A 23,514-nucleotide genomic window follows, 5' to 3' on the forward strand; every position below is an offset into this window, starting at 1 on the left:
TTAAATCCAGGTTTGTGTTTATTGGAGAAAACAGTATAAGTTATGGTATCATTTTTTTTTTACACAAAAGGGACTGCATTCATAAAAACCCAAGAAATACATATTTATATATAATATTAATCCTAACATAAAAACAAACTCAAAAAGGTGCATTGTGTTTATCTGGGTAAAAAAGTTTATTCCCAGACTACAGTTCAGTAAAAAACCCTTTCTCGCTTACAAAGACCATGGTCCTTTCTAGCAACAGATAGGTTATGTATTATTATTCAAAACAGCCACAAAGGCGCATTTAAATAACACTGTTTGGGAAATTTGGTATTGTTCTCGAGAGGACAGTTTTTTTGCTTTACTAAACATGAACTTGTAAGGCATCTGGAGTTTGGTGGAACTATGATAGTATATGGTAACTTCATTGGTTTGTTGATATTCTCCATAAATATTGACAGGTCACAGCTACTGCCACAGTGCCGCATATGGGTAATACATCACAGAATATCAAAGAAAACATTGTTAGAGGCCAGAGCCTCTGTGAATATTCCATGCCAGTCTGAGGAAAGCAAATGTCCATAAGTGAATAAAATACAAATATACTATGTTGTTGTCCCTTAAAAGTGATATGACAAAGTGATAAGTGGCTGATGCTCAAATTGAAAGCACAAGTTTGCGTATAAAAACCCCCTCCCCCTCTGTTGGTATGAAATGCCTTCTCCTGTGTGAGCAAGGCTAAGTTTGAGGAGGTAGATGCCAGTTCTGGACGGACACAAAAGAAGGAATGTATTAAGGTCTTATTGGTGAAGATGAGCTCTATCATCTGGCCTCTTGACGTGGATCCGTCTAACTCGTTCAATGCGCTCTCGTTCATCTTCATCATCTAAGTGATGGGAACGCCCAGCAGCCCCACCTGTAGCCTCAAGAAGAGCATTATCTGGCCCTCGCCCATCCTGAGCCTCATACAGTAAAATGTTTAATGTCTCTTCATATATTCGTGCTTCGGGAAACTCTACCTGTGAGACAATGACATGCATGGTCATAAACAGAAACTAGACATAATCGTGAGCTTTTAATTAAATAATAACTTTTTGTTTATTCTGTATTCAGATTATACACCAGCAATAACCCCCCACACTGTGAGCACAAGTGCAAGAGGAGTAAACCCAGCTGTTAGAGACTATATAAATAAATGATAATGATAGGATTGCCTGGGCAGAAGGCAAACCACTCCAAAGCAGTAAACTCAAAGCCCAACAAGCAAAAATGTTGTCCATTTAAGTTGAGCCTCATATCACAGATTGTTTTTTATAGCCATGTGCTGAATTTTCTAAGGGTAACAATTAAATGTGAAAGCATTTGAGTTTGTTTTTTTATATACAGCAATGCACATTGAACTTTATAATTTAAGAATGTTCCTACAAACTAACCAGCTTTATATTTACTGTTCTCTGGAATGCTGACCATGTCAGAAAGAGCCATCTTACCTTTGTTTGTTTCTTTTCTGTAGCATACACAATGGAAGTGCAGCAAACCTCTGCAATTTTGCGTCCCTGGCCATAGAAGGACCAGCAGCAAATCTCATCTCCAATGACATCTTTTATGAATAAGACACGACCATTAAACCTTAGGGATAGCTTGTCAAACAGCTCAATGTTCTTCAGCATATTATCATCAGAGTTACTGAAAAACACAGTTATAAAGTGTCTATATTACATATATTAAAGGTAGCAGTATATTCCATAACAGAAATAGTGAACATGCCAACATAATGGAGACTTGGAGTGGTTAAACACATGTTCACTGTAAAGCACCGCTGGAAACAAAAACACTTTGGGAAGATGCAGTAAGGACACTAATAAACGCAGATATTTAATTTTGACGGACATCTCAAACTAATGATGTTAATTACACAAAGGTAACCACTGACATTCTGGGTGCAAATGGGAATTTGGTTGGTGACCACAATTAAAAAGCAACCCCAACACTTTTTAAGTGGAAGAACACATACCTTCAATTGAATAAACCTCTCTACACTAATACGGATAGTGACAAGCCAGCAATCAACCTTTAATAAACACCTTGTAAATTTGTGCCCCTGTTGAAAACATATTTAAACAGCAAAGCAAAGTATAACCAAGCTAGGCTGCAAATATTATACAATGTTTTCTTCTCCTTGAACTAGTTTTATTTAGGCTCTACGGAGGGCAGTCAGACATGATCTCACAATACAGCAGTTTATGTGACGATTCTTAGTTGCACAAATCTGTGACAATACACATGAGCAAGGGTATTGCCATAAAACATAGAACATTAGCCCGACAGATAAAATTGGTTTTTAAAAGTGTACCTGGTGTAGGAATATTTGTTATTGCTTCTGTTATAGAGGAGTTTCACTGCTGGCTGCAGAAGGGAAAGCAAAATAAAAAGATCATTTCATTTTTTTGATGACAGACTTTACACATATAGAAGCATAGCTTCTAATAAACTCTTTATAATACAAAATATGATCTGTTTCCATGCAAATAAAAGTTAACACTATTCCAAAGGAGCATCATTTAAAAGGTCTTCTGAGAATGCCCCTCATAATATTTTCAGTCAAGTAATTAAAATGGGAACAGTGGTTATACAACTGATGTACTTGGAATTAACAATTATGTATAGAAACAAGAGAAATTCTAGAACCAAGCAAGCTTTGGCTGAATGGAACTACAGATAAAATTGACTTACATTGCCTGTGCTGACCCCATTTTTATTTACAACAGTATTTTGTTAAAGGGGAATGGTTGTGAAAATTCAAATAACAGATGTTTCAGCTCATGGAATTATAGAATCAATTAAACATTTAAAACAATCATCTTCAGTATCTTATATCTAAGGAATCTGTCTCTCTTCATGCCGGATAGCACTCAGATCTTGATGGACAGGTAGCTCTTATAAATCATTAGTGTGTGCTTTATTTGCCTAAATGATGTATTAGAGCTTTTTGGCCTTCAGAAAAATCAACTCAAAGACAATGCTGCAGGCAGAGATACTGGGGAGTGGGATACAGAGAGGGGTATAAATTTCTTTATAAAGGGTACAAATTGATCTACATAATTCCTTATCTCAATATGAAAAAGCTTATATTCAATGCTCATTTTCCCAATAGCTCCTATTTAACCAGCATTCCTATGTTGTGAGCTTGTAGCAGACTACTTCATTAGCCCACCACTGCTTCTTAAAAGCCAGCAGACAGATGTTCTTTGTTTATGCCAAAGCAAGAACACCTCTATTGTGCCAGCTCAGGTATAGTTTGACTACAGAATGAGTCTATATTAATCTTGCAACCATTTTAAATTAAACATAGACCCTGTATTAGTATTATACTATTAGATTATTAATAACCAGTATGTTCCCTTTTGCAGCTTACAATCATTAACGTCATACATATTCCAATGTGAATGGTTCTAGTCATTCACCATGTCTCTACTTTACAACAAGCTTAGCACATCAGGGTAATATTAAAGGGGTTGCTCACCTTCCAATACTTTCTTTTTCAGTTCAGTTCTTTTCAGATTGTTAACCAAAAATTATTTTTTGAATACAGGTACGGGACCTGTAATGGGTTCTAGATAACAGATCCTATACCTGTATTGAAATGTAAAGTTTCAGTTTTACTTTCTTATGTCTTTCTGAAGCTTTTTTCTTTCTTATCTTTGGCCCTGTTGAGCTGAATCGCGGAGTTTCATTAAAGGCAACTGTTAGAATTGATACAATAATTGCTAATATTCCATAGATGCTGCTGAGAAATGTAGAAAATTGAAACAGTTCAGAATCTGCACCTGGATTACTGAACTGCCAGAGTGAAACACCAGCGGCAGTAACATTAGACTTCTGTTTTTAGAAATACAAAAAAATGGAAAGCAAATTTAAAAAAATCTTTATTTGTAGTGAACTTAAAAACAACTGAGTTGAAAAAAGTGTTTGGAAGGTGAACACCCCCTTAAAGGCCCTTTGGAAGCCAGAGAACATATATCACACTGCTTGGTGAGCAGATCTTTGCCATTTCACCAAACTGGCCTGATCTTATTGGATTAACATAGGGCCTGTGCCCTTTTCAGAAGTGCATTAATGGGCCAATGGGATCCATATCAGGCAGAGTTTTAAACTTTCAACAACAGTTACACTGATGAATAAATTTAAAACCACTGAATTAGAATTACATTTCCTTTTGTTATGCAAATAAAAACAAACCCTTTTAGGTAAAATAATTTGCACTCCATCTTCCAGTCTGAATAAATGCCATAGCCTCTTTGACTCCTCACCTTGTTTGATGTGGCAATAAGCTTTTGCTCTTCTTTTGAGGAAGTGATAACTGGAACTTTGCAGAAAGGCTCATAGACATCTTTATTCTGCTGGACAGAAATCATGGTTAGTCTATGGCAAAAAGAGTACAATTTTCATAAATACTAGTAAATTTCTCTGTGAACCGTAACACAATATCTGAATTAAGATCAGATTCACTAAATAATTTATGTGGCACCTGATCATTTAAGATCAGTGTTATTAATCCATTCAACATTAAGCCAAACACATCTAACCCATGCCCTTTCAATTTCCCACTCCCATTTTTCTGCTGGGAGTATGAAAGGAGAATAATGAGATACTGTTACAGACCCTTTACAGTTACAAAGTTCTGATTTTGAACCCAACATCTTGCATATCTCAAACTAGTTGGGTATAGGGGTCTGAGACCATTGGACATTAGGGCCAGGGTGACTAGTAATATCAAGAAAGCAAAATGTAATAATTAAAAGCCCCATACACTTGCCCATACCGTATAGACAGCAGAGTTAAGCACACAATGAACTGAGGTCTCTGTTCTTTTACTAAACAAATTATGTGTATGCATGTGCCCATTTATTCTAACGCATATTATTATTATTACACTAAGTAAATAACACAGATAGTCCACCTATGGTGCAATTTAAAAATGACAATCTCTTTAGGAAACTCAACCTGCCGCTGACTTTAAGCAGCAAAAAGGTTGCCACTGTAGGACCTGCACCCGCATCATCTTCCCATTATGTACAATACTTTTTTGTATGCACCTTTGGTTACAAGACAGGAACATTTTGGGAGCAGACTACTACTGTACTGACCCGCACCCAACACATTTAAATAGATTAACAAATTAAATGATGGCAACAATTTCTGGATCACTTTACAAAGGGGTAATCCTGGCCCCTTCCCCGCCTGAGGCAGCTTGCTGCGAGTTTCTCAACTCGCCTCATTGGCACAGAGCCCCTGACTTCACAAGAAATCTTTGGTTGTAAATGAGACGTGAATACAAAATGTAATAAGCAAATAATATATTGGTAAAAATGACAATTAAGTGTCAGTTTGAGATTCATACAAATCTTATGAAGTCAATATGCTGTTTGTCCAAATCCAAACATTATAGATTAAGCGAATCTCAAATATATTGAAAAAAGGACCAGTAAACTGTGTATAATTTGTATGAAAACAAGGATCTTAAAAACTGGAATGGTCTTCTGACTACATAGCACTACTGAAACACCAGACAGAACAGGGCCTTTGTACAGATCAATTAAAAATAGCAGCACTAATATTTGCAGAAAGTATAAATTTAATCAAGTGCCACTGGCAACGTTCCGGACTTCACTCCAGCCCTTTGTCAAGCCTCTACTAAGGGTCATAGCACAGTGCCCATTATTAAGAGTTAACATCCCATTCAAGCTTTCAATTAAAGTGAATGGGGTTCAAATGGCATGTGCATAGCCCTTACAGTATTACTTACATGCATAGTGCTGAGAGCCCTACCTGCAAAGAAGCCTGACATTCATCTGCAAGTCCCTGTACAAGATAATACTTTGCTTCTGCCAGAAGTTCTTCTATCTCTCTACGGGTTTCTGGCAGTGGTACAGCTCCATCCCGCAAGTAATTTAATATAGTCCCAAAGTGTTTTCCACAGCGGTCGATCAAAATCCAACCTGAATAGGTGAGAGCAAAATCAAGTCATATTTGCTTATTTGCTCTCCAGAGTAAATATATAGACATCGAGGGCAATTTTTACTTTAAAATACATATAACCAATATCACAATCTGCTCTAACAGCAGATGAATTACCTATTGTTATACCACAGAGGAATGGGAAAGTGTTATAAATAGGAAGCATTCATTGATCGACTGTGTTACTGTGCTGAATCAAAGCTCTTCACATATGTAAAATGACTCATTCATCAGTACTTTTAGGGTACTGTAATAAAATGTGTAAAGTTTGCTACTGGTCTAATCACTTATAGCAATCGAGCAGCAGGACACAGTTACTGGTCACCTGTAAAAATGCCAAAATCGTATTGCTTGCTATTGGTCACAGAACCTGCACATGGTTTGAAAAAGAGCTGAACAAGAACTGCCTTCTTTTAAATATGAAGTTTACTAAGCAAAAGACAGATGGGTTTATAAGGATTGTGGATCCCCTCTGCTATTAGAGGAGAAAACAAATATTTTTTTTTTAATATTTTGCCAACCCTTTCCCTCTTGCTACAATTCCAGCTGCAGCTTTTTTTTTTTTTTTAATTAAGTTTCATGTTATACAAAACATTGCTTTTTAAATCTAAAAATGGTTATTTATAAGTCTCATTAACAGGCGCAAATAATCAAATCCATTTTAAATCACAGAAAGGAAGGTGTGACTTCTGAGACAAAAATATAAAACCAGCGGACGTTAAGACAATAGAACAATGAATATATGGTCACACCCAAGACACATGGCTGGAATGCACAAAACACAGTATCCTTCTGGCTACTACTCTGGCAATAAACAATATGTTTATTTGTATAGAATTTATTTTTATGGTACCCATAAAAATCTGAAAAATCTGCGGAAACAAATTTATTGTACATCTTTATTTGTATAGAACAGATAAGTACAGCTATACACCAACCCCCCCCCCCCCCAAGGACAATACAACTAATCAGCCCAAGGGCTAGGAACTTATAGATAGTATTTAAAGGCCATAAATGACATCAAGTATGGTTTGTTGGAATGTTTGTTTGCACAGTGAATCATACGATCCCAGGGGGCGGCCCTAATTTTTTAAAATGGCAATTTTGTATTTATGATTACCCAATGGCACATACTACTAGAAAAGTATATTATTATGAAAATGGTTTATTGACATGAAGCAGGTTTTAACATATGAGCTGTTTATGCAATATCTTTTTATAGAGACCTACATTGTTTGGGGGTTTAGTTTTCCTTTAACTCATCTGGCAAAGCACCACATAGCAGCAGATAAGATTTTCAAAATAACTCAATTCGTGAAGTGACCTATATCATAGTACACGGATATTGGTCAGATTCGGCATGCTGCCGCACACATATTGGAAGTTACACAAATTTATCAGTATTTGTATGATCAGCTAAACTAGGTCATCTGGCATAGTGATGGAATAAGCACTATTATTTCTGATCACAGTCCTTGTTACTGGTTTGTTCAAACAACATACTGGTATGTTTTGTCTCCATAAGTTTTACCAAGGCTTAAAAAATGCACAAGCAGAGACAAAAAAAGAGAAACACACACAGACGTACCTTCACTGTCTGTAAGCACTTCCATTCTGCCACTGAACATTGCTTTCAGCATAGTGTCCTGTTTGGTCAGAGTCTGCATGGTGGTGTAGTAGAGGGCACCACCTACATTCAGTTTCACATACTTAGAGCTAGTACTCGCACATTTGAATGAGGTGGTGCGGGTTGTAGCTGCAGGCACCACAGAACTCACCACACTCTCTCCTGACATCTCTTCCTGAATGCATAAAAGGAAAACCATGAGAGTTAAATATTGTGCATTTTAATTGTGGTACAGATTAAATCTCTGAACATAAGTGGTAGAATTATATAGCTGCTAAAGTTTACTAAGAGATTTACTTAACGAAGATGTCCCGCTAGCCACAAATTTAACTTAAAGGAATTGTTCAGTATAAAATAAAAACTGGGTAAACAGATAGGCTGGAGTGACTGGATGTGTAACATAATCACTAGAACACTACTTCCTGCTTTTCAGCTCTCTTGGTTTCCACTGATTGGTTACCAGGCAGTAATCAGTCAGAGACTTGAGGGGGGCACATGGGTCATAACTGTTGTTTTGAATCTGAGCTGAATGCTAAGGATCAATTGCAAACTCACTGAACAGTTATGTCCTGTGTGCCCGCCCCCCCTTAAAGTTGCTGACTAACTCATAGTTAGGGCTCTTACAGACGAGCGTTTTAAGCTGCACTCCCCTGCGTTCCGGTTTTAAGCGTTCAGCCGCAGGGGAGCGCAGGAGTAGATGTACTGAATTCTTTTCAATGGGGCTTTACTCACACAGACGCATGTAAGCACCAAATGCAGGAAAAGTGCAATATGCTGCATCACAACCTGCGTTTGGAGATTACATGCGTAACGCAGCGGAGTGCAGCTAAAAACGCTCGTCTGTAAGAGCCCTAAGAGAGCTGAAAGTAGTAGTGTTCTGTTCTGTCAGACATCCAGTCACTGCAGCCTTTATAGATTTTTTTTTAGGCAACTAACGATATTGGAAACAGACTATTTAACATAATCACCAGAACACTACTACCTACTTTGCAGGTCTCTTGGTTTCCACTGATTGGTTACCAGGCAGTAACCAATTGGTGACTTGAGGGGGACCACATGAGTCATGACTGTTTGCTTTTGAATCTGAGCTGAATGCTAAGGATCAATTGCAAACTCACTGAACAGTTATGTCCATGTGGCCCCCCTTAACGTTGCTGACTAACTCAGAGTTAGAGAGCTGAAAAGCAGGAGGTAGTGTTCTGTCAGACATCCAGTCATTCCAGACTTTATAGATTTTTTTAGCCAACTAACGATATTGGAAAACAAAGACTATTTACCCAGTTTTTATTGTTATACTGAACTTTTCCTATGTATTATTAGAATACTGAGAAAAGCTGGTTTACCTTATGGTTCAGTAGTTATCATTGCTGCCACAATGTGCTGGACTTCCAATGGTGTTTAAAACCAGGAAAGTATCTCGATTGAGTTTGTATGTTCTACCTATACTTGTGGGGCTTTTATACAGAATGTCTGGTTTTCTCCCATTACTGATTGATTATGTATTGAGAGTAAGGATGCACAAAATCCAGGATACGGTTCGGGATTCTGACAGGATTCTTCCATTTTCAGCAGGATTCGGCCAAATCCTTCTGCCTGGCTGAACCGAATCCTAATTTGCATTTGCAAATTAGGGGCAGGGAGGGAAATCGCGTGACTTTTTGTAACAAAACAAGGAAGTAAAAAATGTTTTCCCCTTCCCACCCCTAATTTGCATATGCAAATTAGGATTCGGTTCGGTATTCGCCCAAATCTTTAAGGATTCGGTGGTTCGGCCGAATCCAAAATAGTGGATTCGGTGCATCCCTAATTGAGAGTGTATTTTTGTGGGTACTAGGAGATTGCTACATATTGACTGCCTACCGACAAGTGTAAAGTCTGTCAGAGGAGTAATAATGATTTAGACTAGGGCCCCTATTCCAACAAAAATTACTACAGTAACATCCTTGAAAAGCCTGTGGCACTCATGTATCAGCACTGGGCAAATTCGCACGTGGCCAGTAACCCATAGCAAATCAATGCTTGGCTTTTTTTTCTGGCAGCTGCAGGTAGAAAAACAAATGCAAAAATGTGATTGGTTGCCATGGGTAACTGTCCACGGGCAATATTACCCAATGTTGATAAATGACCCCCTGTCTCTTCTACCAATTGGGAAGGTTCTTTAATTCCTCAGCAAAATAATGCCCGAATAGTACACAATTGGTAAGAGAGAAAATGCTGGTGAACACACACACATTCCAAATGAACTGCATTTTCAGCCAAGAACATGTCACCAGAGGGTTAAATCAACAAAAGCTGGACAACACAGCCCTGGACTGAGTGTAACTGGTAGACTCATGCTTATGGTAACTTCATTCTGCTCTTGGCACCCCTCATGCTCATTGTACCCCCTCATCCTCAAAAGGAAGAGCAACGTTTGATTTTAAAGATGAGGGAGTGAGTCCTGTTTCTTCCAAGTTGGTGTATATTGTTGGCTGGCTGGTGAGAAGCCCTACATACCCTGGATGGACTGGTGGAGCAAATACATATATCTGTATGTAAATATTGCACTCACTGCCCCTGCTGTAAATAACTATAAAGGCAATTAACATGACAGTGGCATTTAAACACGCTGCTGTGGAAGGGTCGCTAAATAATCGCATACATAACAGCATATTAATCTCAAGTAACTAAGAGCTACTTACCATCAAACCGGATAAAGTTCCCTTGGGCCAGAAATGGGAACCACCCAGACTACGTAATACACTTCCTCCCCTCACTAACGCACTTCCGCCGAGGGCTTGGGGTGAAAGCGGAGCATGGAATCCTCAGAGCAGCAGCAGCCGCCATGTCTGATATGGGCCAAAATGTCCCTCAAAAATATATTTAATGTAAGGCTTTAACTGGATTTCTGGAGATGTAATGATAGGACATTCAGTAAGCCATAAAATCGTTTCTAACCTACAATCTTAATACAATATCACTCTTATTATGTGTGTGACAGATCATCTACTACTGGCAACTAATCCAACGCATCCTATTTCCTGTACAGCTCGCTGCCAGTTCTGCCTTCATAGACTACTGACGTACTTCCGCCCTCATTTGGTGCACAAGCAAAAACATACCGACCAGAGAGGACAGCATTTGACTGCGATCGGGAGTGGCCCTTCTTCTGGGCCCTAAGAAAGATTTGGCCCTGTTAATGTCAGGTATTCTCCAGTCTTAAGGATTCATAGTATAGATATGAAGGCTTTCTTTTGAATTGTAAAGTGACAGGACCTGGGAGATAATGGATCTACAGGGTAATTGGAGGTGTACTATACCCAGGCTTATAAAGGTCATATTTATATTATGTATTAGTGGAAATAATTTTCAAGCAACCAGAAAAGGCAACCGTTATTTAAACATTGACTTGAGATACCTGTACCTCATCTTATCAAGCAGTGTTGACTTTTTTATTATACTCAGTTGCTTGTTACAAGAAATACTGTAGCCTGTGGAAGAAAGTTTTGGGTCTCATTCCTTTAAAGGCCTTGTTCATCTTTAAATAAACTTTTAGTATGACATAGAGAGTGATATTCTGAGACAATTTGCATTTGGTTTTCATTTTGTATTATGTGTGGTTTTTGAGATATTTAGCTTTTTTTATTCAGCAGCTCTCTAGTTTGCAAGTAAAGCAGTCTGGTTGCTAGGGTCCAAATTACCCTAGCAACCATGCATTGATTTGAATAAGAGACTAGAATCTGAACAGGGAAGAGTATTTGTCTATACGACTAGGGAAGGTCTCAAATTGAAAGATACATAATAAAAAGTAGCAATAACAATACATTTGTAGCCTTACAGAGCATTTTTTTAAATGGGATCAGTGAGCCCCATTTAAAAGCTGGAAAGAGTCAGAAGAAGAAGGCAAATATATAAACTATAAAAAATAAAAATGAAGACCAATTGAGAAGTTGCTTAGAATTAGCCATTCTATAACATACTAAAAGTTAACGTTAAGGTGAACCACCCCTTTAAGTTATATGTGTTACATTAAGTGGCAATGATTTCTTACACTATTTTACCTCAGATGTCTATTGTTTCTTTAACCCTTCAGCAGTTACTATACTTAAAACCCACTGGAAAGGTATTTTAGGGCTAATGCACATAACATATGGACTAAAGTTCAGTTATCTATGGCAACCAATCAAAAACATGTAGCTGGTTGCTATGGGCCACATTACTGTTGTAGGAATAGAAACACGCTGGCACACAAGAATCTTGTTGCTGGTTAAAGCATGCACAAATTTTTAATGCGTAACCACATTACTGTTGGCCTTTAGCACCAGCGCAAATAAATGAACCCCCATGTGCTTATTTACCAAATCAGGTGCAAGTACTAAAGGTCAAATTGTGGAAATTAGTGTGAAATATACCCAGTGCTTCTACTTATCACTATTATAGAATAGCTGCACTTTTGCCAGCTGAGCAACATTTTTCCTCTGTAAATACTTACTCTTTCCCACTCTGTTTACGGAGTGCAAAGGTGTGGGTGGAACTTGTGTTATCAGGTGCATTTTGGTAAAAAAAATGCTCTTTCAGTCAAAAAAATGTATAAAGCACACAATTTTTAAAAATTGCACACAAAAATTTAAGACATGCACATATCCTAGAAGGAATTAAAGGGAACATTGGTCAGTGACCCTTTTATGTCAATAGATCTCTGGTGGCAATCAACAACAAACAAGGCATGAAAGACATTTTTCATTGTTTATGGTGCCCATAGACTTTACTGGAAAAGGAACTACTTATGGGAATTCTCAAGTAGGTGGAGTGGTTTCCATTCAAGGACTCAGTGGGGACACTTGCCAATTCCCACTTTCTGAAGTACTGCCAGTTAGTTTTATAACAATCGTAGCAGGGGATGCAGGTATATATGGCCCTGGCCTAGCCACACGCCAGTAGTAAATCCCAGAAAAGAAAGTATTGCCAATACCTGTGTTTGCTTTCAACGGGGTGCTCCCACTTTTATTCAAGGTGCTTCCAGACACTTTACAATGGATCCATTGTAAAGTGTCTGGAAGCACGTTGAATAAAAGTGGGAGCACCCCGTTGAAAGCAAACACAGGTATTGGCAATACTTTCTTTTCTGGGAGTTAGTTTTATAGCCATTATAAAAGTGAATTTTTGATCTATTTTGTTTTTTTTGTATAAGACTCTATATTCTTATAGCAATTATATACATTTTATTTACCTGTAGGGGCACCTTGAATTGAATCAGTATTGCACTAATTCACATTTAAAAATGTTCTTTTCATTTTTTTCTGCAGCTTTGGATTCAGCAATCCTTAAACCAAGCAGTATGTGTGTGTAAATAGATTTCTTCAGTAATTGGACCTAAGGTAAAGTATTTTATCATCTAACTTAACCCCATGGCTGCTATTTTATAAGGCAAGTATCAGAATGAGTTTGGCTTCAAAGGAGAATTCAACCCTTAATAAAAAAAACCCTCCCTCCTCCCCCCCCAGCCTACCCAGGGTAGGGAGGGGTTTAAACTACGGGTTGAATTCTCCTTTAAAGGTATAGCCTTACTATATTTTAATACAGTTACTATTACTGCCCCATAATTACTGATTAATGTAATTTGTTGTAAAAATTACACATATGTACTTTACATACATTTAAATGACATTTAAACAAGCATTGACAACAAAATAAAAATGCTTTATTTTCATGTGGAATGTGTTATGTTAATTAAAGTAGTGGCAGGAAAAATTTTACATATATGTTAAAAGTTATACATACTTTTAGCTATCAGAACTTGTCTACATTTACAGTAAATATGAAAAACAAAAATTCCTACCTTGAGCAGTGCGCAATGTTACAGTTTTAAACTCCATTCAAGACTTACTGCTTGGTAACATCAAACTGTTTCCCCTTCCTTATAATATTTTAAACACCAGAGGGCAATGATTTTCTGGCTTGAATCAACTGCCACGCATATGGATAAGAATGAATGAATGAAGAATAATCTGTGGTATTTAACACTAATGAGAAACATAGGGTGTTTTTACTTAAATATTTTTAATTGTGATATGCCTCTTGAGTTTGATGGTTTTTCCTTTCTTTTTTGCAGCATATGCAGAAATGTTTGGCGCAGCTCAAGTTTCGAAGGACCAGTTCTTAGACAAAGCCAGGCAAGCTCGTGAAGAGAGAAAAGGTCTTAAAGAGAAAGAAAGGGCAGCAATCAAAATTCAGGCACTTATTAGAAGGTTTTTGTGCAGATGTCGACTACAGAAAGAAATCCGGTAATGTGAAAAGCCTTCTTTATGTCTCCACTGTATACATTACTTACAAAGAGCAATGCACATTAATCCACAGATGATAAGAATTTTCTTTCTCTCATCTCTTGACCATAGACAAGAAGTTGATGATTTTCTAGAAAACACAGAAAAAGGTTCAGTCAAAGCCAATGCACTTTCAATATTCCGGATATCTCGTAAGCTGCTGATAGTATTTCAGATTTCTCAGGACAGGGTGGTGAGTCTCATTAGAAAACAGTTTTTTTAATTATAGACAGAGCAGAAAATGTATTAACATATAACTATAATGTTACTACTGCAACATAAGAAAAAGTTAAAACAGAGATGGCTGGTGGTGGTTGCTTCTCACATTGAAAATGCTCAACTCACAGTGTCATGACTGAACAAAATTAGTCTGATCATTGAATTCAGTTTATTGCATCAAACATTGCTTGTATATAAGCTGTGATGTTCAGGATTCCCCTGTCAACAATACTTACACATCACAGTAACAAATATAAAGTATATATTGTGCATTCCTGTGTGTTCACAGGCTAGATGAGTTTTCTTGGCATACAAGAAATCAGTTCTTTGTAGCCAGTTTCATGAGTCGGCGACAGTCTTTTTTTTTTTCTATCGTAATCAGAGCTAGTAAATAATTGTATAGATACATAAACAGAAGAGTCTGTTTGGGTTAAGCCGTTTTCAATTTTGCTTTTTTTTTTTCTTCAGAGGTTTGAAAAACTTTGTCGGTGTATTCTCAACAGCATGGAGAGTGACAATGAACCAAAGGTAACTGACTGAACCTCTAATATCAATAAAAGCTTCAAAAATGTTGGTTTCTAATAGTTTGGCTTAGTTATGAGAAAAGTTTATTTTACCTTGCCGAGAACTGAAGCCTAAATAAGTGAGACTGAAAAAATTGTTCTTAATTTACTGGGCCAGTTCATTTTTAGAGTAGCTCTCTCACAGTAACACTTCATGCCTTCTAACTTGCCCCTGTAGCTGCATTTTTTACTTTTTTTAACCCTTACAGTCAGTGTGCTCTTGAATGTCAGAAAGGCTATTAACATTTTCAAATGGCTCAACGGACCTCTGCAGTTGACTTCTACATGAACTTGGCAGGTTTTAGGTGGCAAATATTTGAATTAGGACTGTTTCATGGTTGAGGTGTGATAAATCTCACATTCAAATTTTACATTTCGACCCTTAATAAATCTGTCCCTATGTGTAACAGTCTGTAGAATGTGTGACCTGGCAAACAGGGGAGGCTGAAATAAGTGTATAAAGCTTCATTTCAATCTACCAAATCATTTCTTAGAAGTAATGTCTGTCTCCTGCAGGTTTGGTTTGTGTCTCTTGCTCTTTCCAAGGATCTCACTCTTCTCTGGATAAAGCAGATAAAAGACATTCTGTGGCACTGTTGTGAATTCCTTAAACAGTTAAAGGTAATGAAATTGTGATATTGCTGATTGACCCACTTACTGTGTATGTTCCGCCTACAAATGGACAATTTCTTGTAGTCCAGTCCTGATATTTTGGAGTAGTTGTGCACAATGTGTTTAATAAGTATGAACAGTCTAAGCTCAACTCAGTACTTTCAAAATTAAATGTTTAATTTGGCAGAGCCTTTGTTGACCAAAGTTCTTGCACCCAATTTTGTGTGCATGTTCCATAATGCCCCTAATACTATTAGGCTTTACATTATCTTGACAGGGGGGTAATCAATGAATAACATTTCAGGTCCCAGTCACCCATGGAGAGCTGGCTATGCCAATTTTAAGATCTATTTTCTGGCCATTTACCTGATTTATGCACATTGGTGTCTGACACCTTGACTGGACAACAAGACAGTGATACATGCAGTGACAATAGTAGGATCCTTTGAGGCAGTTGCTGGACTCAAATACAAACATGATTCTCAAAATTTACAAGCAGATTTGAAATATCAGCTTTTAAAAAAATGTAGGTTTTGTTTTCTACAATGTGTATATTATAAAGATCATATTATATAATCTCTCAGCCAGATATCCTGCAGGACTCCAAGCTGATCACAGTCTACCTCACTATGCTGGTCACCTTTACAGACACCTTAACCTGGAAAATACTTAGAGGAAAAGGTACATTATTTGTGTGGGTGGAGTTGCCTTATTAACCATCAAGGGTAGGGTTGCCTGTCATTTTCTTATATAGAGCAGACACACACGCACTTCATTATATAGAGACAATCACTCTTTTTATGAAATACAAGTATAAGTCTTGAAATCTAATGCTAAAAGCAATTTGTCATTAAATATTCATCTAGTCAGGGGAGGTGAGAACCAGTAAATACAATCATGAACCTAAGAAATCACGAAATTGTATCTATTCCTGAAAAGGATAACATTGTTTCCCTTCTTTTAGCTTATTCTCTAGTCATGATAATCTTGCTGCAAACATATCTTACTTCATACAGATCTTTTTTACTTACTGTATTTATTTTAGAGGAGAAGTATTATACCACAAGTGATTGCCTAAAATGGAAAACTGAGTTAAGATAGAAGTCCCTCACTGACTTGTGCATGGGCTTATTGTACAGATCAAAATGTACTGCAATTCAGAAATCATTTGATCAACTGACTTTTGGAATTATTATGTAGATATAGAATATGTGATGGTCTGAATTATGCAAATGTCTGGGGGATATTTTCTAGTTTTTTTTGGTAGAATTACATTCTAATGTAATGCATGTTTTATAGGTGAGAGCCTGAGACCAGCAATGAACCACATCTGTGCAAATATTATGGGACACCTTAACCAGAAAGGATTTTATTCTGTGCTACAGGTATATTTACTGGTTACAAAACAGAAGTGGTCAATATCTCTCACAAAATTGTTAAAAATGTTTTTATTTTTTTGACTAAATCTCCAGAATCTCCTAAAACATATTCACTGGGTGTTCTGTGTCTCAACCTATGTAGCTTGCACAGCATTACTAGCAGTTCCAGGATGCATACAAACATACTGTTCTATAAAATGTGATAGTTAACACAAAAAGAAGCATTACACAAATGTCACCCTAATACCATGGTTGTCATAAAGTACACACAATTTTACTGAGTAATGTCATGTGTTAGAATACAGCTAGTAAAAAGGCATGAATCTTTGCAGATACTGTTAACCAATGGCCTGGCCAGATCACGACCCTCCTTGTCCAAAGGCACGCTAACAGCTCTGTTTTCATTGGCATTGCGGTAAGATTTGAACTGAATAATTATCTTGTTTGTACTTAATAGTTTGGGTGAGCTAAGTCAGACCTTTTGACCCTTTATTAGACCATTGTTGTTTTCCGGCCCGTTGATTAGTATATATTATATTTGTTTATTGCAGTCTAGAAATAAGTGAACACAGTAGAACCCCCATTTTATGTTTTTCAGATGACCCAAAAAGAAAAGTGTACAATTAGGGGAATGCATTATGCAATGTATGTTATTGGGAGCGCAAAAACTATAGTTACTGTAGTTAAACTTTAGCTGTAATTTATCTGTGCACTAGTGAACATTTCTCTTTTTTTTCTACATTATTTTCTCCAGTCCAGTAGTAGCAGCTCAATTTTCTGACAACCTTCTTCGATCCTTTCTGATCCACATAATGTCTGTACCAGCTTTGGTTTTCCACCTGTATACCCTTACTCCAGATGTGAGTAATTTATGGATGCTATGTAATCTTTCAACTGAATATGTAATCCACGTTTGCATGTTTTTATGTTCCAGACCAGTGATACTAAGCAAGTTAGCATACTTTCATGTCTGTTGGAAAGTCAGTGTAGAAGCCTCTATACATTTGTGGTAGTGGACTTGTAACTACTGCTTGTCCTGTAAAGGAATGCCTCTTCCCTGTATTCAGTCTATATGCATTAAAAATAAGGTGCAATGTGTGTACCCGGATCTAACCACAGAAACCTACCTGTTCTGAATTATCACCCAGAATAAATGTGTCCAAGTTGAAAAGGAAACATTTTGGTGGAAAAAAAACATGGCACCCTGAACCTCTCTAATATGCAAACCTTCTGGTTTCATATAATAATGTACAGTATTTATAAATGTAATGACTGTGGTTGCTGTGAAGTTTTTTTACATCGAATCCTTCACTCGAGCTTAACCAGCTGTTGCAGCCACAGGACATATGAATAAACATTGTGTTATAATTGTGGAAACAAAGCACAGCAAACATGCAGTTTATAAATGAATAGTTGTTGTCTTTTATCCTTTACTTTTTAAAATACGAGATAATATAAGAGATTGCACAATTAACCAAAATTATTTTTATTACTACATTTCAGAGGCTTTCGGTAATAGAATCTAATGGCCTCTTCCATAAATTCATCTTGTTCCTGAGCCGGGAGGATCAGTGCAGTGATGTGTGCGTGTGCCTTGAGGGTAGCCATACTCTTTGTTTACTAGGTATTTTGCCTTCTTTTTACTTTCAAGTTAGCAGCTATTTCCTAAATGTCATCTTAATTAAGGCTAGTCCTGTTAGAGAAAGAGGGTTCTCACTAATTTGTTTCATGATTAAGATTGGAAGTTTTCATCAAGTCTAAAGTCAGGGTTTCAGTCTCATTTTTTTTAGTACAAACTGCAACTAGAAATCCTCAAAAGTTCATTAATGTCAGTGTGACCTTCCTTCTAAACTACAGCTCTACATAGTAGAGATATTGATTTTTTGAACACATATCAAAAGACACCCCTGGCTGTCACGTGTAAATAATACACCAGCCTTTTTCAAATAATGGCAAATATTGTATCCAATGAGCTGCACTTATTTAACCAGTATCTGTGAAATTGGACTGCTGGGATTTCCCTTATCCTTACGGGGAAACAAATACTTAACATGAGTACTAGTAATGTATATGTAGTGCACTTAGATCTCTGAAAGTATGGCTTTTATATAGCAGTATATATTTTTAAGCTTTGTCATTCCTTATGCCACATTAGTCACATTATATGAAGTCGGTAGGACAGTGCAACTTGTAGTGTAAAAATATTCCACAGTGATTACAGATATTATATCTAATGTCTGTGCATTTATGTATTCAGGTAACCTCATTCACCTGGGCCACATGACAGAGAAGGTGCTGGAGGAGGAGATGTGTCACTTTGTCAGTGTCCTTACCCAAATGTTATCTTATTGCCAGAAATATGTGTCTCAGAAGAAGTCCAATCTTACACACTGGCATCCTGTTCTGGGCTGGTTCTCCCAGACGGTGGACTATGGGTATGTTACAATGTTACTGATAATGTCTTTGTATTGCAGGAATAGGTGGTTGCATTTGTAAATAAATAGAGGCATTATATTTACATTGTTATTTCCTTTTCAGCTGAATTTACACTCTGTCATCTGTGTCTTTCTAGCTGTTTGTTGTGTATAGCCTAAAGTTACTTACACGCATGTTTTTATTTCTCACCTCTTTACCACATGTAGGGGCAGATTTAATTAACCCTCGATATTCGACTGCCGAATGTATATCCTTCGACTTCGAAGTTGAAGGATTTAGCGCTATTCCTATGATCGAAGGAATAAACGTTCGATCGAACGATTAAATCCATCGATCAAAGGATTTTCCTTCGATCAGAAAATTGTTAGGAAGCCTATGGGGACCTTCCCCATAGGCTAACATTGGCCTCGGTAGGATATAGGTGGCTAACTAGAGGGTCGAAGTATTTTTTAAAGCGACAGTACTTTGACTATCAAATGGTCGAATAGTTGAACTTATTCTAGTTCAAATCATTCGATTTGAAGTCGAAGGTCGAAGTAGCCATATTCGACCATTCGAAATTCAAAGTATTTTTTCTTCTATTCCTTCACTTGAGCTAAGTAAATGGGCCCATTAGTCACACGTATTGCCTTCTCCAATTTATTATATGTCATATTGTGGGGCACACAGATCATTTGATTTAGGTCTTTTAAGTAGCATATGGAGCAGTTTAAAAAAAAAAATCCTCCCAGATCTTAGTCTTTTTTTTTTCTGTATCAACACAGTGCAAGATTTTGTAAAAAGAATGCTACAGTTTTATTATTATTATTATTTTAATAGTTTATTCGGTCACTGAACTTTGTATTTTAATTACTGAGGCTATGGTATGAGACAAACTACTGTCCTTTAAGCTAACATCCACCCGTCCCTCTACTTTCATAATATAATTTTTGCTTTTAAGTGCTTTTTGTATCTCCAAGTTACCTACCTGCAGGTGAATAAGAGAAAAGCGCTGCTCAATCTTGGAAAGTGAGATTTTCACTTTCCCTTGTATGTAGGGTTGCCACTTTTACTCAAAAAGAATACTGGCCAGTGGGGGGCGGGCACAAAAAAGGGGCAGTCTGTGACGTAAAAGGAGGCGGAGCTACACAACGTGCCACAAAAGGGGCGGAACAACATCGCAGAGATCTCCACAGCGCTGGAAAAAAGGTAAGTTCTATGCGAATTGGGGGCAGGCCAGGGGCTTTTTTTAAAGGGTATTACAAATTACCGGCAACTGCATTGCCGGTAAATTTGTAATACCGGCCCCGGCCTTGGCAGGTGTTTTACCGGCTAGGCCGGTAAAATACCGGCCGGGTGGCAACTCTACTTGTATGGGACCTATCCAGTAAGCTCAGCCTTATGGGAAAGCCATCTCCCCAGGCGCGGATTTCCCCACAGGGCGCTCGGAGGCCAGCGTCCTCTGGCCCTCTCCTGCAAGATCGCGCACACGCGCATATTTTCTTAGTGACACACTAAGAAAGGATCAGGATATTATCCGTGCGGCTGGGCGACATGCCACCCCATAATAGTTGCCGTCCTAGGACCGGGCCTTTGCGTCCTCGCTGATAATCTGGGCCTGCTTCTCCCACACAGTTTATTTTAAAGGGTTTGTTTACCTACCAAACACTTTTTTCGGGTTGAGTTGTTTTCAGATTGTGCACCAGAAATTGTTACATTGAACTGTTACAATTTTCTACATTAAGTGGCTATGTAAGTTGATACATTTATCAGCAGAATCTTTGGACTATTAGCAACTAATATCTCAATTCTAACAGCTCCCTTTTATGAAACTCAGGGATTCTGCTCAGCAGGGACAAAGATAAAAAAATGTATCAACTAAATATATCAATTTAGAACAGTTCCAGAGTCTGCACCCCCCCCAGTTGCTTTAGAAGTTGAAAATTCTAACTTTACACTTTGATATTAGAAAAACTATCACAAATAGAAAGTAACTGCAAAAAGTCTTTATTTCTGGTGAACTAGCTGAAAACAACTAAACTGAAAAAAGTGTTTGAAGGTGGGCAACCCCTTTAAGCAAATCATTCTAATTTTTTAAAAATATTTTTTTTCTGTAATAATAAAACATTACCATGTACCTTGATATAGCTACACTGTATAAACCCATAGTGATGCAAAATGGCTCTATTGGGTTTATTTGATTTTAAATTATCTGGTAAACCCTGGTACCAAGTATTCTTGCTGCATTAGCACCCTTGAAGAATATATAAATATCTACATTGATCCAATTTTACGTTTTAAATGTTTTTTAGCCTCAACGAGTCCATGCCTTTACTTACCAAGCAACTGCAATATCTGTGGGGTGTCCACATGATCCGTAATTTGTTCCGTGAGGTCCTGAGTAAGAAGTTGGCAGAAAACCAAGATGCGTCTGTCGTTGCATCACAAAGTTCATCTTCCTCCCCACAGAATAACCTACCTATGAAAAGTGAGTTACTTTGCCACTGCAGGAAGGATGCTTTATTTAAATGGGGATAAATGGGATAAACTTTTTAAAGGCAGTTATTTAAGTTTTTTATTGCAGTTGACGTTAAAGATTTATCAGGTCACCCATGAGGTCTTTTTTTTCTCATTTTGTAAAAAGTAAAACAGGGAGGGCTTTGGTTTCAAATGGAATGATTCCTAATAAAGACATGTTTGAATGAACAAGATCTGGTTTGCAATTTGTCCCAATCCCACAGATCTCTTTAAACGAGCGTTCCAGAAATCTGCTTCTGTTCGACACATACTTAAACCAATTGGGGGGAAAAAGGTGGATTCTCCAGAAGTGCAAAAAGTTTGCAACATCTGCGTTTTGTACCAGATGGCGTTAACAACCCTGTCACAAATACGGCTACAGATTCTCACAGGTTGGTATTGTTTTACTTTGTAGAACTTGCCAGGATTTTGTGAGATGGTTTTTAGCATTCTTATATTTTGTTTCAGGGCTTACCTATCTGGATGACCTTTTGCCTAAGTTGTGGGCATTTATATGTGAACTTGGACCTCAGGGAGGTCTAAAACTCTTCCTGGAATGTCTGAGCAGCGACACAGAGGAGTCCCGTAGACTTTTAGCCATGCTGGTTTTGTTCTGCGACTGCTCTAGGCATTTAATTACGTGAGGACCTTGTTTTTCATTCTTGAAAAAATGTTCTGTTCTTATATATTGTGATTTTAAAGGAATGTGACATCTTTTATTAACACAAAAACACTCAATGGTTGGTTATTGGGGTATGTTATGATCCACTATTGATTAGTCGTGATACACTGCTGATACACATAGCTGTGCAACAGCTTTGCAACTGCAATATTGCAGTTCTCAAGTATGTCTTAACATACTAAGTTAGGTTGAAAAAGGACACACGTCCATGAAGTTCAACCTTTTCACTCTATTTTAACCTGCCTAACTGGTAGTTGATCCAGAGGAAGGCAAAAAACCCATCTGAAGCCTCTCCAATTTGTCTCAGAGGGGGAAAAATTCCTTCCTGACTCCAAGATGGTAATGTGACCAGTCCCTGCATCAACTTGTACTATGAGCTATCTCCATAACCCTGTATTCCCTTACTTGCTAAAAAACCATCCAACCCCTTCTTAAAGCTATCTAATGTATCAGCCTGTACAACTGATTCAGGTAGAGAATTCCACATCTTCACAGCTCTCACTGAAAAAAAACCCTTCTGAATATTTAGGCGGAATCTCCTTTCTTCTAATCTTATTATGTATAGTCTAATGTATTAAAATTATTATTATAAACACGCATTTATAAAGCATCAACATATTCCACAGCTCTGCGTCTAATACACAGTGACTATGGAAGTTTTGCTGAGGTTTTCCAGTTGGTGCTTCCTAACATAGTATGCTTTTAGTATATTGACAAAGCTGTGCCTGTGGATGGAGAATACTAACAGATCTACCTTTTCAGCTGAGTAGCTCACATGTGGTGCTGTATAGATACCCAGAATACATGCTCTGGTAGTGACTCTGCAATTTTATGATAAACAATATAAAATGTAATAGCTCTGTTTTCCTGCTTCTTTGTGCAAAAACTGTTATATCATTCAGATATAACCTTGTACCTACATTTGGCTAAGCATTTTACAAATTAAAATAAGCGAATTACGCCAGGGGCGCCAAAAGGTAGAAGGGATCTACCAGTAGACCTTTAGCTGGTGATCAGTAGATCTCAAGACATTGCCAACAAATGGCTTGTCTAAATCACCTTCCTATTTCTTGCTTTTCATTCACATATTTATTACATTAAGGTTACATAAGAAATAGTTATTTGTTAAATATAGCAATTTACATTTTCTCATATATCAATATTTAAGTAATAATTTCCATGGAACAGAATGATT

General features: G+C 37.4%; 1 protein-coding gene and 1 pseudogene across 2 annotated transcripts in view; one reads left to right on the plus strand and one right to left on the minus strand.

Annotated features, from left to right (window-relative positions):
• kctd10.S lies at nucleotides 1–10,471 on the minus strand (annotated as a pseudogene). Its single transcript, XR_005965057.1, has 7 exons — nucleotides 10,312–10,471; nucleotides 7,592–7,805; nucleotides 5,815–5,984; nucleotides 4,296–4,385; nucleotides 2,339–2,391; nucleotides 1,476–1,671; nucleotides 1–1,004 (listed from the first exon to the last, which is right to left on the minus strand). The product of XR_005965057.1 is annotated as a potassium channel tetramerization domain containing 10 S homeolog (transcript).
• Nucleotides 10,409–23,514, plus strand: part of ube3b.S (ubiquitin protein ligase E3B S homeolog) — a 24,665-nt gene continuing 11,559 nt past the window's right edge. Inside the window, exons 1-16 of the mRNA XM_018244018.2 lie at nucleotides 10,409–10,497; nucleotides 10,659–10,815; nucleotides 12,916–12,987; nucleotides 13,722–13,893; nucleotides 14,005–14,125; nucleotides 14,620–14,679; nucleotides 15,231–15,335; nucleotides 15,911–16,007; nucleotides 16,626–16,711; nucleotides 17,038–17,120; nucleotides 17,460–17,565; nucleotides 18,209–18,329; nucleotides 18,963–19,140; nucleotides 21,433–21,608; nucleotides 21,862–22,029; nucleotides 22,106–22,277. Of these exons, the coding sequence (XP_018099507.1) occupies nucleotides 13,733–13,893; nucleotides 14,005–14,125; nucleotides 14,620–14,679; nucleotides 15,231–15,335; nucleotides 15,911–16,007; nucleotides 16,626–16,711; nucleotides 17,038–17,120; nucleotides 17,460–17,565; nucleotides 18,209–18,329; nucleotides 18,963–19,140; nucleotides 21,433–21,608; nucleotides 21,862–22,029; nucleotides 22,106–22,277 (1,634 nt within the window). The 5' untranslated portion in view covers nucleotides 10,409–10,497; nucleotides 10,659–10,815; nucleotides 12,916–12,987; nucleotides 13,722–13,732. The remainder of the gene's footprint in view (nucleotides 10,498–10,658; nucleotides 10,816–12,915; nucleotides 12,988–13,721; nucleotides 13,894–14,004; nucleotides 14,126–14,619; nucleotides 14,680–15,230; nucleotides 15,336–15,910; nucleotides 16,008–16,625; nucleotides 16,712–17,037; nucleotides 17,121–17,459; nucleotides 17,566–18,208; nucleotides 18,330–18,962; nucleotides 19,141–21,432; nucleotides 21,609–21,861; nucleotides 22,030–22,105; nucleotides 22,278–23,514) is intronic.

Source organism: Xenopus laevis, chromosome 1S (assembly GCF_017654675.1).
Source record: "Xenopus laevis strain J_2021 chromosome 1S, Xenopus_laevis_v10.1, whole genome shotgun sequence".
Classification (NCBI taxonomy): domain Eukaryota; kingdom Metazoa; phylum Chordata; class Amphibia; order Anura; family Pipidae; genus Xenopus; species Xenopus laevis.